Genomic DNA, 14,966 nt, shown 5'->3' on the forward strand with positions numbered 1-14,966 from the left:
CACGGGAATGATTGCGGTGGGCTCTGAGACACCTCATTCACGGACCTACAGCCTTCATTAAAACATTTGCACCAATCAGATGCTTTACTGCGAAAAAGATTCTCATCACCATGCTTAAAATACTACGTAAATGTGAAGCGGTTTTGTGAACACGAAATTTAATTTAACTAAGTCCTGATTTAATTTGAACGCCCCTTAAATATATAAATATTTATAGCTGGGCTGAACACATGCTTAAGTTGATTTTCTTTGTTCTTTATTTAAATCGATGTAAATCACCTGTGTGTACTACACAACTCTGGAGGTTGCCAGATATATAGAATAGAATTGTTTGAGATTTCCATATAGGTAGGGGTTTAAACTGTAGGTGTATAATAATATCCAGACAAGCACCTTCCCAAAAGAAAATAATCTGTTATACTATAGAAAATGTGAACTGAACTATGGCACAAATTCAAAAATCTTGACTTCTATGATTAGAAGTTGGCAAGCAATGGGAAAAAAAACATATATTGCTAAATAAATAGTCTTAATTATAATGATCACATTCACCCAAATGGCTTCTACTGTCTTTTTATCAAATAGAAGTTTATTCTAGTACGCTTTTTCTTTTTTATATCATGGTTTAACAGCTAATTGTATGTATGAGTTATTGTAGGTAATGAAAACATACAGTAGAAAGTTTGCATGGCTTGTAGGTGACGTTTACAATTAATGTGCTATTTTAAGTCACAGTATTACAGTAATAATAATACAGTAGTTAATATGTTAATTCAGTGCTCTCTCTCTTGCAACTGGTTTAAATGCCAAACCGGCCACGCACTCATCTTCTACACTTACAGTTCACATTTACTTAAAAATCCGAATTTTATCCATAATAGTTTGTGATTCAGGATGAGCAAAGTCTCATTTACAATTGCTTTGTCTTCCTAAAATGTAGCACTTTTAAAAAGATACTATAAAATAATTCACAGTAACATCAGCTCAGAGATTATTTGAATAGTTTTCTGAGTGTGTTTGTGAAAATTAAAGGCTGTCGTTATGTCTGAATACTGATGGGTGCAGTTTCCGTATTAAATCCACTTAACTCTGTCTGATGCAGCATGAATTCAGGTCATCACGCTTCTTAGCTTTGATTTCCATCCTGAAGCTAATAAGCAGGAAATAATCATCATGTGAATTATATCGTGAAGAAGTCCAAAGCTCAGTCTGCTGAGTGAATAATGCAGTGGAATGAGCTCGTTGATGATGTGCATGTTAAACACCCTACTGCCGAAACACATTCCCAAAAAGAGATACTGGGGGTATAAAAGGTGAAACTGTAACTCAGACGTGATTTGTTCATTTTTTTTTATTATTATTATTAATATTATGTTTTTTTAGGGTCTTCTGGTGGCCACCATCTTCTGCTTCTTTAATGGAGAGGTAAGAAAGAGCACTTTCTCCTGTAACTAAAACCCCTTTATCCTGTTTATCTATAAATCCTTCACAGCTTCAATTTCATCCACACGCTTTTTCCTCCCACTTTATGATCAGACACACGATTAAATCCCCAAGGCTGTGTTACGAAATCCCATCTCCCTCCCTTAAGGTTTCAGCTAAACACTGGATAATTAAAGACTTTGGCTGATGTCCTTATGCGCAGATTTATGAGTCATGCTGCCGAGTCGCCTGATCCAAGTTCAAATGAGCTCTGTGTTTTTTTTTTTTTTTGTAAGAAGCTGCTGTTTGAGCGCCGCACCGCTTGCATAGATATACCCATTATCGAGCGAGGAGCTAATACAGCAATAAGCAGAGCTGGAACGGATGACTAAAAGCCACAATTATCACTCGACACAATGTGTTACGAAAGACAAAAAAAAGTCTTAGAATGGAAAAGTGAACGTTATACCCATTTATCTGAACTAATGGGATACTAAGAACTGTTTTATTCCAACAATCATGAAGAATCAGTGCTCATAAAATGTCAAGTTGGATTTGGACTCTGAACCACTTTACACTGTTCTCTACTAACATTCTCCGAGAATGATACAGTATGTGTATAAAGACTTGTTATATATGTCGTAATGCATTCCTAAGTCATTATACACATACAGAACCTTTAATTATTCCTCAAAACATACTCGGCCAAAACACAGTACTGGTGCTGATTTTTTATTTTTATTTTATGTTATACATATAAAACAGGAAATGTATGTGCCAAAGAAGCTACTTCTGAAGTTTACGCAACATAAACAAGAACAATCTTGCTTTTTTAAATATTTCAAGTTGCTAATTTTAGCTGTATTGGAGAGATGATTTTATATGTGCCCCAAAAATGGACATTTTTCAGAGTTATACTGTCTCACTTCAAACTATAATAATTTTAAATGCTAATTTATTTCTTCATGAGTATTGATACGAAAATTGGTCTGAGCTTCTAGAAGCATATGACCTGTAATAATTGTTGTTGAAATTAAAGCATTCCCAAAAATCTGTAGTGTCTGTAACCATGTCAAGTTCATGTTGCAATATCTTAACAATTTTGCATTTTATAATAATAAACTTTTTCAGGTTTATGTCTTTTCATCTGAAATATAAATTGGCCAAGTTTCATCTGAATGAGTAAAGAACATTAAAAGATTTGAATTAAAAAAAGTTACGGACACTATCAAAATAAGTTTTAAATTTTATCTGATAAAAATATAAAGCATGAATCCAGAGATAAGAAACATTAAGTATTATTTAAAAAAAATTGTGTTATATGATCTTATCTAAAAAAAAAAACACTCTTTAACACCAATACCCTGTATTGACTGATTATTTGTTAATAGTTATACATTTTTAACAGGCATTATAAAGAGAATTTATGCCTTTTTATAGTGCAGATGATTAATAAATATTTAACTAGAACAAATACGAACTTCACAAAAAAAATATAGCTATAATGTAAGGGGAAATTGAATTGTAATTAAATGTTACTCATGGCTCTGGTTCTGGTTTTAACAAAGCATTACCGGTTACCTAGACGTAGAGTTTCAGAAATGGATTGTTCCCCAGGTGTCCCCCATCTTTCTACTCGGCTCTTGGCCCTGATGTCATGCAGCACCTGAAATGGGAGTCCTGCTGAGCACGCAATTTCCCGAAGTCTAGCCTGTGAGCAGGATAAGGCTGAAATGAAGCACAAAAATAATGGATGGAGGTTATGGTGCTCTTGATGGTGAATCTGAAAGAGGCAGGACAGGGTCGAGACCAGTGAAGGACGAAACTAGGAAACACAATGGAACACAGAAATCGAGGCATCCATGGTATAAATAGGGAAATAATGTAGAATGAAATGTGTGGAGTGATGGCTTAGGCGACTAAGGCTCTAGGTTGTTTACTTTGGGGATCTGAGGATCTAGGTTCAAGCTCCGATTTCAATGTTTGCCACACCCCATACTACCCAGCCACTGCATGCAGTTCTGCTCCCAAGCCTAGGGAGGGTTGTGTCAGTAAGGGCATCCAGTGTAAAAACGTGTGCCAAGTTGTGTGTAAGTCAGATGGTCTACTGGGGCGACCCCTTGACAGGAGCTGCCAAAGGGAATGGAGAATGAAATACGGTACAGGTAGCAAACCAATAGTGGAGTATTTTTGCTCAACTTACATATTTTAATTTGAGGGGAAACTCTACTCTTAATTTAAATATGTTGATACATGAATTTTTTTTGTGTGCTTAATGATTTTTTTTAAAAGACCATACATTTGTCACGTGTGGTAATGAAATAGTTTTGTTAGAGAGATTATAATGTAATTATAAGAGTCTGTACTGCACTATAACTTCTTTCAGCTGTCTTTTTTTCTAAATGTGGACACAGGGAACATTCTGTCTTATTCCCAGCCAGATTAATCACTTAAACTTTGACATTTGATTGTGCAGAATAACAGAATACAGTAATGAGAGTAAAAACTGCCTTTATTTCTCTATAATTTCCTGCTACACTAATGCACTTATCCATCAAGGTAGAAAGTTTTCTCAGCATTCCGGAGCCATGATCAGACTCCCTTCTTCCTGTCTACACTCCTAGGAATTTTATTCCTTAATGGCCCAAACATGTGGAAATGGCTTGGAGTGAGGTCAGGATTGTACAGGAAATGTGCCAATAACTCCCGGCCAAATTCCTGTAACATGCAAGTGGTGTTGGTGAATGATCGTGTGTACTGTTCCCACTGACAAATGCGTCTCTTTTTCAAGTTGGTGTTCAGGAAATGACTGCAGTGGGCTCTGAGCCAGGATCATCATTCACAGCTGAATGGTGTTCCTTAAAACCTTCGCACCATGCATGTTTTACTGCGGCTGAAAGTCCACTCACTGTACTGTGCTTGAAGTCTTCTGTAAATGTCAATAGATTTTACGCCTTCACCAGAAATATCATCACAAGTCCCGGGTCCAAGGATGTAGAGTTTATAGAAATCTTCCAAAAATGTAACTTTGGTTTTAGTTCATTTTGAAATAGGACTATGGACATGTTTTAAAGATTGTGAGTGTGTAAATGTTTTTTACTTTATTCTTTACTTTTAATTTCCTTCTTGTGGTTATGGCAAATTTTTGTGTCGATTAGCACAGTGAATTTAAAAAAGTGACCAAATGAAAATCCTTTCTTCAGGTACAGAGTGTGTTACGGAGACACTGGAATCAGTATCGGATGCAGTTTGGCAACGCGATGGCTAATGCCGAGGCGCTGAGATCGACGTCCTACACAGCCTCGTCCATCACCGAGGTGCAGGGCTGCTACAGCATCGACGGCCACAGCGAACACTTAAACGGCAAGAGCTGTCTCGAAACTGATAAATCTGAGAACTCTTTCAACTGAGCATGTCACTGAACATGGCGAGACTGCATTCTGATCGTCTTCGGGTTACCGCTGCCAGAGTCCCATGACTGCACCTGTCCAGAATTCTCTGCCGATGCATGATGGAAGTAATTTGGAAAGGAAGGTTTACCGCACCGCTCTCACACTGCCTTATCTTACACAACGCTTACTAAATAGATACTCTGTAAGAACAGAGATGCTTTGATCATCCAGAGTGTTAAGCGTTAGTTAGTCTTCTAAGCATAGAAACCATTGGCAAGTGACATTCAAGTAATTAACACTAATTTCTGTAGGTAATATATGTTACACTAAATGACACTTTTAAATATTCTAATCCTTTCAGGGAAACTCAATTGCCTGGGAAAATTGTCAATATGAGAATATCTGACGCACCAAGCAAGAGTTATTGCATCATACGATATACCAGCACACTGTCATAGTTAGAGTCGTTAATAGTTAAGAATACTGATTCATTGAAATTATAAAGACATTTTTCATAGGACTGCAGATATGTAGCTGTACTACTGCACTGGTAATTTTACAGCTTACAATGATAATCTTGTTTACTTAAGTTAACTGTTATATAATCAGTGATTTATTTAAACAATGCACATCTTAATAAATTATAATTCTAATTAAGAATGTAAAAACATTTCTGAATATTTCCTGTTATATGATTACAGTAAACCGAATATACACTGTAGGCTCAGTGAAACCATTTCTAGCCATTATTGATCATTTTAAGTAAGTAAATCTGTTGCTAGATAATATTTTGCTCTATAAATCTATGCTTAAAATTAAAAGATTACATTGCCTGGCCAAAAAAAAGAACAATCATTTCAGTTAAGCAATTTCTTGATGGTGAGACTCATCAGGGGAAAAAAAGTGCATTGTGATCGGATTAATATTCCCTTGGAAGTATGCTCCACAGGGTGTTTTGCCATGTCGAGGGCGATTCCAAACCGCAGGAAGCGATACTGTTCAGTTAGAATAAAACTATAACTGCTGTAGGGAAAGAGTAAACATTGGGTCTTCATTTCAGTGGAAGTGGACATGAAAAAAATTCCCATCACGAAAAAAATGGCGACCACCAAGTTGTCACTGTTGGGCCCTTGAGCAAGGCCCTTAACCCTCAACTGCTCTGATGTATGATGAGATAAAAATGTAAGTCGCTCTGGATAAGGGTGTCTGCCAAATGCTTAAATCTGAATGTAAATTATTATGGAGGACGACAAAATTAATATGATGCAATAATTTTACATTGAATTTAATTCATAATTCCCCACTATAGGCTAGTAATCTGTAAAAAAAAAAAAAAAAGCACAATAATAATGATTTCTCAGTACATCATGTACATTTAAATAATTTACTCCTGTTTCAATAGTATACATTTTATAATGTTTTAATTGTTGCTTTTACAGATATTCAATATTTAATATTCGTAGTGTGAAATTTCCACAGTAGCAGCGACAAGTACCCGAGGTCCTTACGTTACCATGGTAATGCACGGAGGAGGTGACGCTGGTGACATTGCAGGGTGTTTCGCATACATGGTGGATTTTTTTAACCAACATTCCCTGCACAGGGAGTTGGGAGCACCCCGTGAAGTACACTTCAGAATGGAACGCAGCCAAAGGCTTCAGTTTGCTAGGGAGCATAAAGATCCGCCTTTAGAGTGATGGAAGGTGGTCATGTGGTGTGCTGAGTTAGGATTGGCCCTATTCCAGAGCACTGGACGTGTCAGGGTAAGAAGGGACGCAATGCACCCGCCATGATTAGTCCACTTGTCCACTGTACAAGCCTCTGGAGGTGGGGTTATGATCTGAGATGCTTCAGTTGTCACCTGACGACCTGAATATACTAAATAACCAGATTATCACATCTATGGAGTTCCTATTCCTAGGCTGTAATCAAAGCTAAAGACGGTTGAACAAAATATTATCGTGCGCAACTTTTACTTTTTTTTTTATGGCCAGGCAGTGTATCTACCAGCTTTAAATGAGTTAAGAGGGTTTGTTGTAATCTTATAATAGGATATATCTCATATAATAAACTATAATTAAGCTCTTTCCACTAGCGATCGCTTTTTGCAGTGTAGTTATCTGTAAACACAACTTATTCCCCAAAGATGATGAATGTATTTATTAATTAATACCGCTCAAACGTGACAATACATGACAAAATCTTCATATACTTGCTTTACATCTATTTAGTAACTAATATAGTGATTTTATTACTGCTTTGTAAAGCCATTGAATTGTAAATAATATTGTATTTTATACTCTCATTTCTCTTTGCTTTCCTCCGTGTTGTTTTTAGACTGAAACACTTTGCGGACTTTCGCTGTATCAAACGCTGACGTTTTCCTAACCGTCATACAAAAAAAATATATGTATATGTACAAATATATAAATATTTAAATATTTGATTATATAAAATTATGAATATTCCCATTCAGGGAGACAGCCAGTATAATTTTATAAGTTATATCCAGGATAGTACTGTAAACTAATGATGTATGGTGTTGTGTGTGTTCATGCATCATGTCTTGTCTGAAAGTCATATGTGTTTTAAAATACATAAACCCCCAACACTTCTGTTCTTATGTTTTATAAGATATTGATATCCAACATGCACAATGTTGATAGGATGGACTTGTCAATATACCGACTGTGGTCGATTTTGTAGGAGGCCACACAATTTTAGGAATGTCAGGAATAAACTCAATTTGCAGGAAAAGTGTAAGACAAGTGGCTCCTATGCTCCGTCAACTGTGTGTTGTGTTTGATGTGCATTTCTATAAATGTATAAAATGCAAAACAATTATTAGTTTTGAAAAATATAGATATTTTATGCATTTTAGGTTCTAAAGAAATAACACATGTATAAACTAAAACTATAAAGTGTGTGTGTGTGTGTGTGTGTGTGTGTGTGTGTGTGTGTGTGTGTGTGTGTGTGTGTGTGTAGATTTACAGTATATATGTATCTCCGTATTAGGCAAATACAACCTCAGATGAAAAACAACATAACTTTTTTTTTCACTGTGCCATGATTTATTAAACAAAAATTAAGCTAAAAATAAAATAAAACATGGGCAATACTAAGTACTCCCTTACTGCTTTTTACAGGTTTTAAAATTATAAGTTGCAGGTTGGTGTTGCTAATCATCAGCCCTTTATTAATTGATCATCAGCAGATGTGCATACCTTTATAAAGTTACAAGTTTTGGCAGTTTGCTGGTCTGGAGCGTTCATGTGTGTGTTAATGCCATGGTCTTAAAGAAGAAATTGAAAGGGTTTTAAAACCATTTCCAAACAATTCGGTGTTCAGCGTTCTACGGTGAGAAATATTATTTAATACATTTTAAGTGAAAAGCATTCAAAAGATTCAAGCATTCAATTTCCAGGAGTGGACATCCCAGCACATTCACACCAAGGGCAGGCCGTGCAGCGCTTTGAGACAAAAATACAAAAAACACAAGAGCTATATCTCAGCCCCTACAGGACTCACTGAGTATGTTAAATGTTAAAGTCCATGACAGCACAATTAGAAGAAGACTGAACAAGACCGTACAGTTTGTTTGGAACGGTTAGCAGAAGAAAACCTCCTCTGTTTTCGACAGAGTTGTGCCGGAGTTGTTCGGCCTTTGACCAAACACAGGATTTCAGCAGAAACCAATCTAATGCTAAGTTCTTAAACCAATACAGACTCCAAATACAGAGTATGGTTTATATTACGTTTTATGTCTTTGTATAATACAGTTCACAATTAGTAAATCATGGCCATGCTTTGCTTATACTTTGTGTGTATTATACAGAATGCTAAGGATAATTATGGCATCTGAACTATGATTAGTGAAGCGCACCTAGGACTATAAATCTTCCTTGGCAATTCTTTTATTAATATACAGTACACAGCTCATTAATGCTAAACAAACCTTCATTAAATTAGACATTATGTAATTCAAACACTATTTGCTGTGCTATGAAATTTCACACTCGAGGTTGTGCTGGATATCAGCAGAGCTGTGATGCAGCTATAAGCATGAGGCTCAAGTGCTGAACATGTCACACCTGGGGACTTTGGTCAAGTCAACACATTGAACTCTTCGCCATGTTTGTAGTATGTCAGGGTGCATGAAGTGGGAACATTATTGGCATGGAGGTGTGTTCTGCAACAATGTTTAAGTAGATGGTACAGTACTTGTGCAAATTACATCACCATGAATGGCAGGACCCAAGGTTCCCGGCGGAACATTGCCCCGAGCATCAAATTGCCTTCACTGGCTCACCTTCTTCTGATGAAGGTGCATCCTGGTGCCATCTTTTCCCTACGTAAGTAATGCACACATACGCTTACATTTACCATGAGGCGTATGTTACCACATACGCCTCATTACCATCCTCATCTTACTGGACCTCTCAGCAGCTTTTGACACAGTCTCACACTCCATCCTCTTAACACGGCTTTCAGAGTTCACTGGACTATCAGATACAGCACTTTCTTGGTTTCAGTCATATTTATCAAACCGGCAACAATACGTCACCCTGAAAGATTCACACTCCACAACAACAACAATCAACCATGGGGTCCCCCAGGGATCTGTGCTTGGCCCCCCTCTCTTTACCATATACATGCTCCCTCTAGGACAAATTATCCGCTCTCATGGACTCAGTTTTCATTGTTACGCTGACGACATACAACTGTACATCAGCACTAAACCCTCTGCCCAACTCCCCCCAATGCCTCTCGTCCACTGCTTGCAAGATATTAAAACCTGGATGACCACCAATCTTCTCAAACTAAACAGCAGCAAAACGGAGCTCATGGTGGTGGCACAGGCACCACTGCTTAGGAAGGTTGCGGACCTCCACCTGGATGTGGATGGCTGTTCCATCACTCCATCCCCTGAAGTCTGCAATCTGGGCATCATCCTGGATCCTACCCTATCATTTCAGTCCCAAGTCAAAAGAATGACCAAATCTGCCTTCTATCACCTAAGGAATATCTCCAGACTTAGGCCCTCACTCTCTGTTTCAGTAACAGAGACCCTCATCCACTCTTTCATCTCCTCCCGTCTGGACTACTGCAATGCCATCTTGTCAGGTCTGCCAAACAAAACCCTGGATAGACTGCAATACGTCCAGAATGCTGCTGCAAGGGTTCTAACAGGCACTAGGCCCTGGCACCACGTCACTCCCATTCTCAAACAGCTTCACTGGCTCCCCATCAAATCCCGCATTAGCTACAAAGTCCTCCTCCTCACCTACAAATCTCTCCACGGACTGGCTCCCCACTACCTTACTGACCTCCTCCACCCCTACACCCCCCTAAGGTCCCTGCGGTCCTCTTCCAAGGGTCAGCTGATCGTCCCCCGCAGCAGACTCAAAACCTTTGGCGACAGAGCTTTTAATGTAACTGCCCCCACCCTCTGGAACAAGCTACCCCTTCATGTCCAATGTGCCCCTTCACTACCCCTGTTTAAAAAGTACCTCAAAACTCATCTCTTCACAGAGGCCTTTGGCCCCTAGTTCCCGCCCCTCCCCCCTTACATGCTTACATTACACACGCCTTATTCTGTAAAGCGACCTTGGGTATTTTGAAAGGCGCTATATAAATCTGAGATATTATTATTATTATTATTACATTTACATTTAGCTGACGCTCTTATCCAGAGCGACTTACATTTTTATCTCATTACACATCTGAGCAGTTGAGGGTTAAGGGCCTTGCTCAAGGGCCCAACAGTGGCAACTTGGTGGTTGTGGGGTTTGAACCTGGGATCTTCCAAACCGTAGTCCAATGCCTTAACCACTGAGCTACCCCTGGCCCACTTAGCCATTCACATTATATAAAAGCAAATGCGAGTGATCAGAACAGGCCAAATTTTTCAGGTCCTGCTGCTTTTGCGACTGATTTGGGGTCAGCATGGGCACCATGACCAGCCTAAAGCCACGCAGCCCTTTTTACAACAAGTGAAAGCAATATGTGTTCTGAAATGTTCTAGTGAGAGCCAGTCTGAACTTTTTCAGCAATTTACTTACCACCGGATACCAGGAACATCCCACAAGACCTGCTGTTTTGGAAAGGCCCTGACCCAGTGTCCTAGCCATCACAAATTGGCTAAAGTCGCTCCTTACACTTGCCCACTGATCAATTTTGAAAACTGACTGTTGACTTGCTGCCTGATATATCCCAACCCGTCAGTGGTTTTAATGTTATGCCCAATAGAGTTATATACTGTATACTCCACACACATTACTGTATCAAGTATATATTTTGGCATGGTTGTTAAATACACCTTTTTTTTATCATGGGTGGAATGACATCAATAGATCACCACAGTTAACATCAGCATGCAGGGAGATGATGAGATATGCGTCATCCAGGTGCCATAGAAACAGCATGGCACTTCAGACCTGCACTCCATCCTGCGTGAGTGGGATATTTATAGAAAAAAGGGGTGGATGTTAAAAAAGAAAAAAGAATGACCTTGAAAGTTGAAAGCAGCCAGATGTTGTGGGTTTTTTTTTTGTTCGTCCACACATGTCCTGTGCTTATATGTGTGACCTTCACACATAACATTAATCTCTATCCTCTTTTCAAGTGCTACATCTCTACACTCTACACTCCATCCTCAAGAGATCCACTGAATTTTCAGCCCATTATCACATTCTAACCCGGATTCGACGCGTCCACTGCAGTAATTGCCAGACCTCGCTATGGATTAATCAGGTGATTGAACAAAGGGAAAAAATCCTGCAGTCTGCAGTGCCCTAACAATACAAGACTAAAATTCAATAATGCTGCTGTACAGAGGTCGATAAGTGGCACTGTTCCCATTTTGGGATAATATGCAAAACAAAGAAATGCGTGAAAATGTGATGTTTGAGGCATGCTCCTGAACCTGAGCCTCAGAGACACTGGTTTGCACAAAAACTTCTGCATAATAAATGAGTATAGAATTAAATGGACAGATTTGTTTCATGAAAAAAACAATTCAGCTATTCAATTAGAGTATTAGGAAGGAAGGATATTTAACTTAATATTTAACTGGGGTAGTGACTAGCACTGTCACCTTGCGCCTACAGGATCCAGGTTCGATGCCCGTCTCTGTGTGCATAGAGTTTGCATGTTCCCCCCGTGCTTGGTGGGTTTCCTCCCACAGTCCAAAGATATGCAGATTAGGCTAATTGGTGTTTCCAAATTGCCATGTGTGTGTGTGTGTGTGTGTGTGTGCGCCCTGTGATGGATTGGAAACCTGTCCAGGACTGTACGGGGGATGTGCCAACTCCCAACCAAGTTTCAGTAATGTGCAAGTGATGTTGGTGAATGATTGTGTGTACAGTTGTGTCTCTACCACATGTTGGCAACAAGTTATCCATCGTTTTTCAAGAATTAGTCGTTCCACTCGCTGCATGTTCACAGGAATGACTGCAGGTGGCCCTACAGTATGTTTGGGATCATGATGTTTGCACAATTTAAATATTTTACTGCAGAGAACAGTGTCTCGGCACCATACTGCGATTGAAGTCTCCTATAAAGGTCAAAGTCCTCGTTTTGACTTAAACACCATTTAGACTTATTTTATATTTGATGGATAAATGGATGGTCCCATCTACAGTACATGCTAGTTAAAACTATTTTTGCTTGAATATGATTTGATCATGCATTTCTTTAAACTACTGTATGAATGCAAACAGAAAATCAAACGCAAGTCACTGATGTTCTGCCACAGCCATGTTACTGAGTATGTACAGTATTTATCATGTTAGTTTAATACTATACTTAAAGGTTTTTGTCATTTCCTCATCATCCTTGCAAAATTTTATAATTTAATTGACATACGTTAACACGACATGACTTGCCCATGCTCACTAATGTAATCTAGTAGTTAGAAAGATATTTACATTTATTAAGTATAAGCACTGAGATTTATTTCATGTAAAATACTTTGTATGTAATATATTCTCTTAAATCAGACCAGCCACATATTTATTTTAATTTTTTACTGTAAGTGGTTATGTTAACAATAGTAGATTAGCTAACATATTAAACTAGCTGCTTTGCATTGATGTGTGATTAAAGCAAGAAAAAGAAATCCTAATTAAAAATACATCTTCCACATCACTGTCGGTGAAACGCCTTCAGATGATCCGTGTATCATTGTGTGATGGAGTGATAGCTAAACTTAAAACACTTAGCAGCTCTTCAATAGCACAAGATAAGATAAGATAAGATAAGATAAGACCAACACAAACACATTCGAGCTCAGAGGACTGGTTCTTTTGTTGTTGTTGTTTTCTTCCCCAAAATATCTCCCTACACATATATTCTCTGAAATGCCTAGCCATTGCATATAAAGTATCTGCTGACGAGAGCTCGTTATCAGTTTCCACAGATGGATCGCAGTACAGGCTGACGGGTACATAACTCTGATAATCACGTATGCTGTGCGCATAAGAAGCTATTTTAAATTAGTAAAGTAGAACTCTTTATTCAGTTATAAGGGTAAAGAAAATGGTATAATGTTTGGAAAAAAAATTCTGTGCAACAAATTTCTATTTAGCTTTATCATACGAGAGGGAGTGCTGTTGTGCTGGTTATCATAAAATGATTGTGATATTTAATACAACAGCACAACCTTGAAAGTTATATTGCTTTTATACAACAGGTCTACTGTACCAATGCTATTTATTATCAACAGACTATAGTTTGATTATTAGCACGTTATTTTGCGCTGCAAACGAACACGCGCATCTGGTGGGACTTGTGACTGACAGTTAGCAACCAACAGTTAGTGTAATTTACAGGGGCGAAGGTTTTAAATTCTAATTGGTACCACTGTATGTAATCAATTGGCTACGACTAAATTAGGGAGAAAATCGGGGGAAAAAAATAAAGTTAAGTTCAAAGATTTAGCAATCCATCATCCAGAATTGTATTTATCTTTGTTAAATTTGTATGCTCTTTCTTTTTTTTTAACTAAAGCACAAAAGTTTTAAGACCTTAAGTGGGATATTGTTTTCATACAATAGCTCTGCAAGTGTCAAATTATTTATTGAGCTTTGTTCCTTTTATTTTGGATAATTTCATCTGCAACATTTGGCACAGGCATTTCCTATTTTCTAATTGGGACCAGTACAGCATGCAGTGGCTGGGTTGCATGGGGCATAGCGTTAAGGGTCTTGCACAACAGTGGTGACCCGGCGGTGTCAGGGCTCAAACCAACATCCCATGGCATAAACCACCTCAGCCACCACTGACCCACAAATGCCCTTTATTGTCAACAGATTATGTTACTATGTTTTTTTATTAAATTAATTATTTGGCTTCACTAACACAAATTATTAGAACATCTGCGAAGCAGAATAATGCATATATTTAAACTATAAAGTGATGTTCTTTATTAGCACTTATGGAATGTCTCTTGTCCAATTACATTACTTGGTCAGAACTAATTGTTGTATAATATTTGTTTAACCACCACATTAATCATGCAGTACATCAGTCTGTTTCTGTGTTCCAACAGTTTTGGATAATCTACAGTAACAATGATAGACAAGAGTTAAGACACATTTGAGAATCAGTCAATATGCTTGTGGTTTTCTTACTTGATTAAAATGCTATCAATAGTACAGTTTAATTTAATTAGCAATTTCCACTGTGTTGCGGTTTGAAGTGCTCCTAACCAACATACAGTCATATGAAAAAATTAGGACGCCCTATGAAAGCGAGGTTCCTGAGGCATCCAGAGAAGGACTTCAGATTCTGCTTTATGATGGTTGGAGCTACACATCCTGCTCCTGTGCTCCCAGTGATCCAGACCCCATCTGCCCTCTGCACCTACTGACTCATCCCTATGCTGGATTGGACTTCATGTTAATTTAAAGAATTTCTGTTATAATGAACTTTCAGCTGCATAACACACATGATGTTATATAATTTCTATCCGTTAAATGAGGATGGGTTCCCTGTTGAGTCTGGTTCCTCTCAAGGTTTCTTCCTATTGCCATCTCAGGGAGTTTTTCCTTGGCACTGTCGCCTTCACCCTTGGCTTCCTCATTAGAGACATTTCATTCATCATTCATTCATTCATCTCATTATTATCTAGACATATTTTTTTCACACATA

General features: G+C 38.1%; 1 protein-coding gene across 1 annotated transcript in view; it reads left to right on the plus strand.

Annotated features, from left to right (window-relative positions):
• calcrla (calcitonin receptor-like a) overlaps positions 1–6,003 on the plus strand; it is a 31,139-nt gene extending 25,136 nt beyond the window's left edge. Inside the window, exons 12-13 of the mRNA XM_053496422.1 lie at positions 1,384–1,425; positions 4,626–6,003. Coding sequence (XP_053352397.1) covers positions 1,384–1,425; positions 4,626–4,832 — 249 coding nt within the window. The 3' untranslated portion in view covers positions 4,833–6,003. The remainder of the gene's footprint in view (positions 1–1,383; positions 1,426–4,625) is intronic.
• The last annotated feature ends 8,963 nt before the right edge of the window (positions 6,004–14,966 follow it).

This window comes from Clarias gariepinus, chromosome 5 (assembly GCF_024256425.1).
Source record: "Clarias gariepinus isolate MV-2021 ecotype Netherlands chromosome 5, CGAR_prim_01v2, whole genome shotgun sequence".
NCBI lineage: Eukaryota > Metazoa > Chordata > Actinopteri > Siluriformes > Clariidae > Clarias > Clarias gariepinus.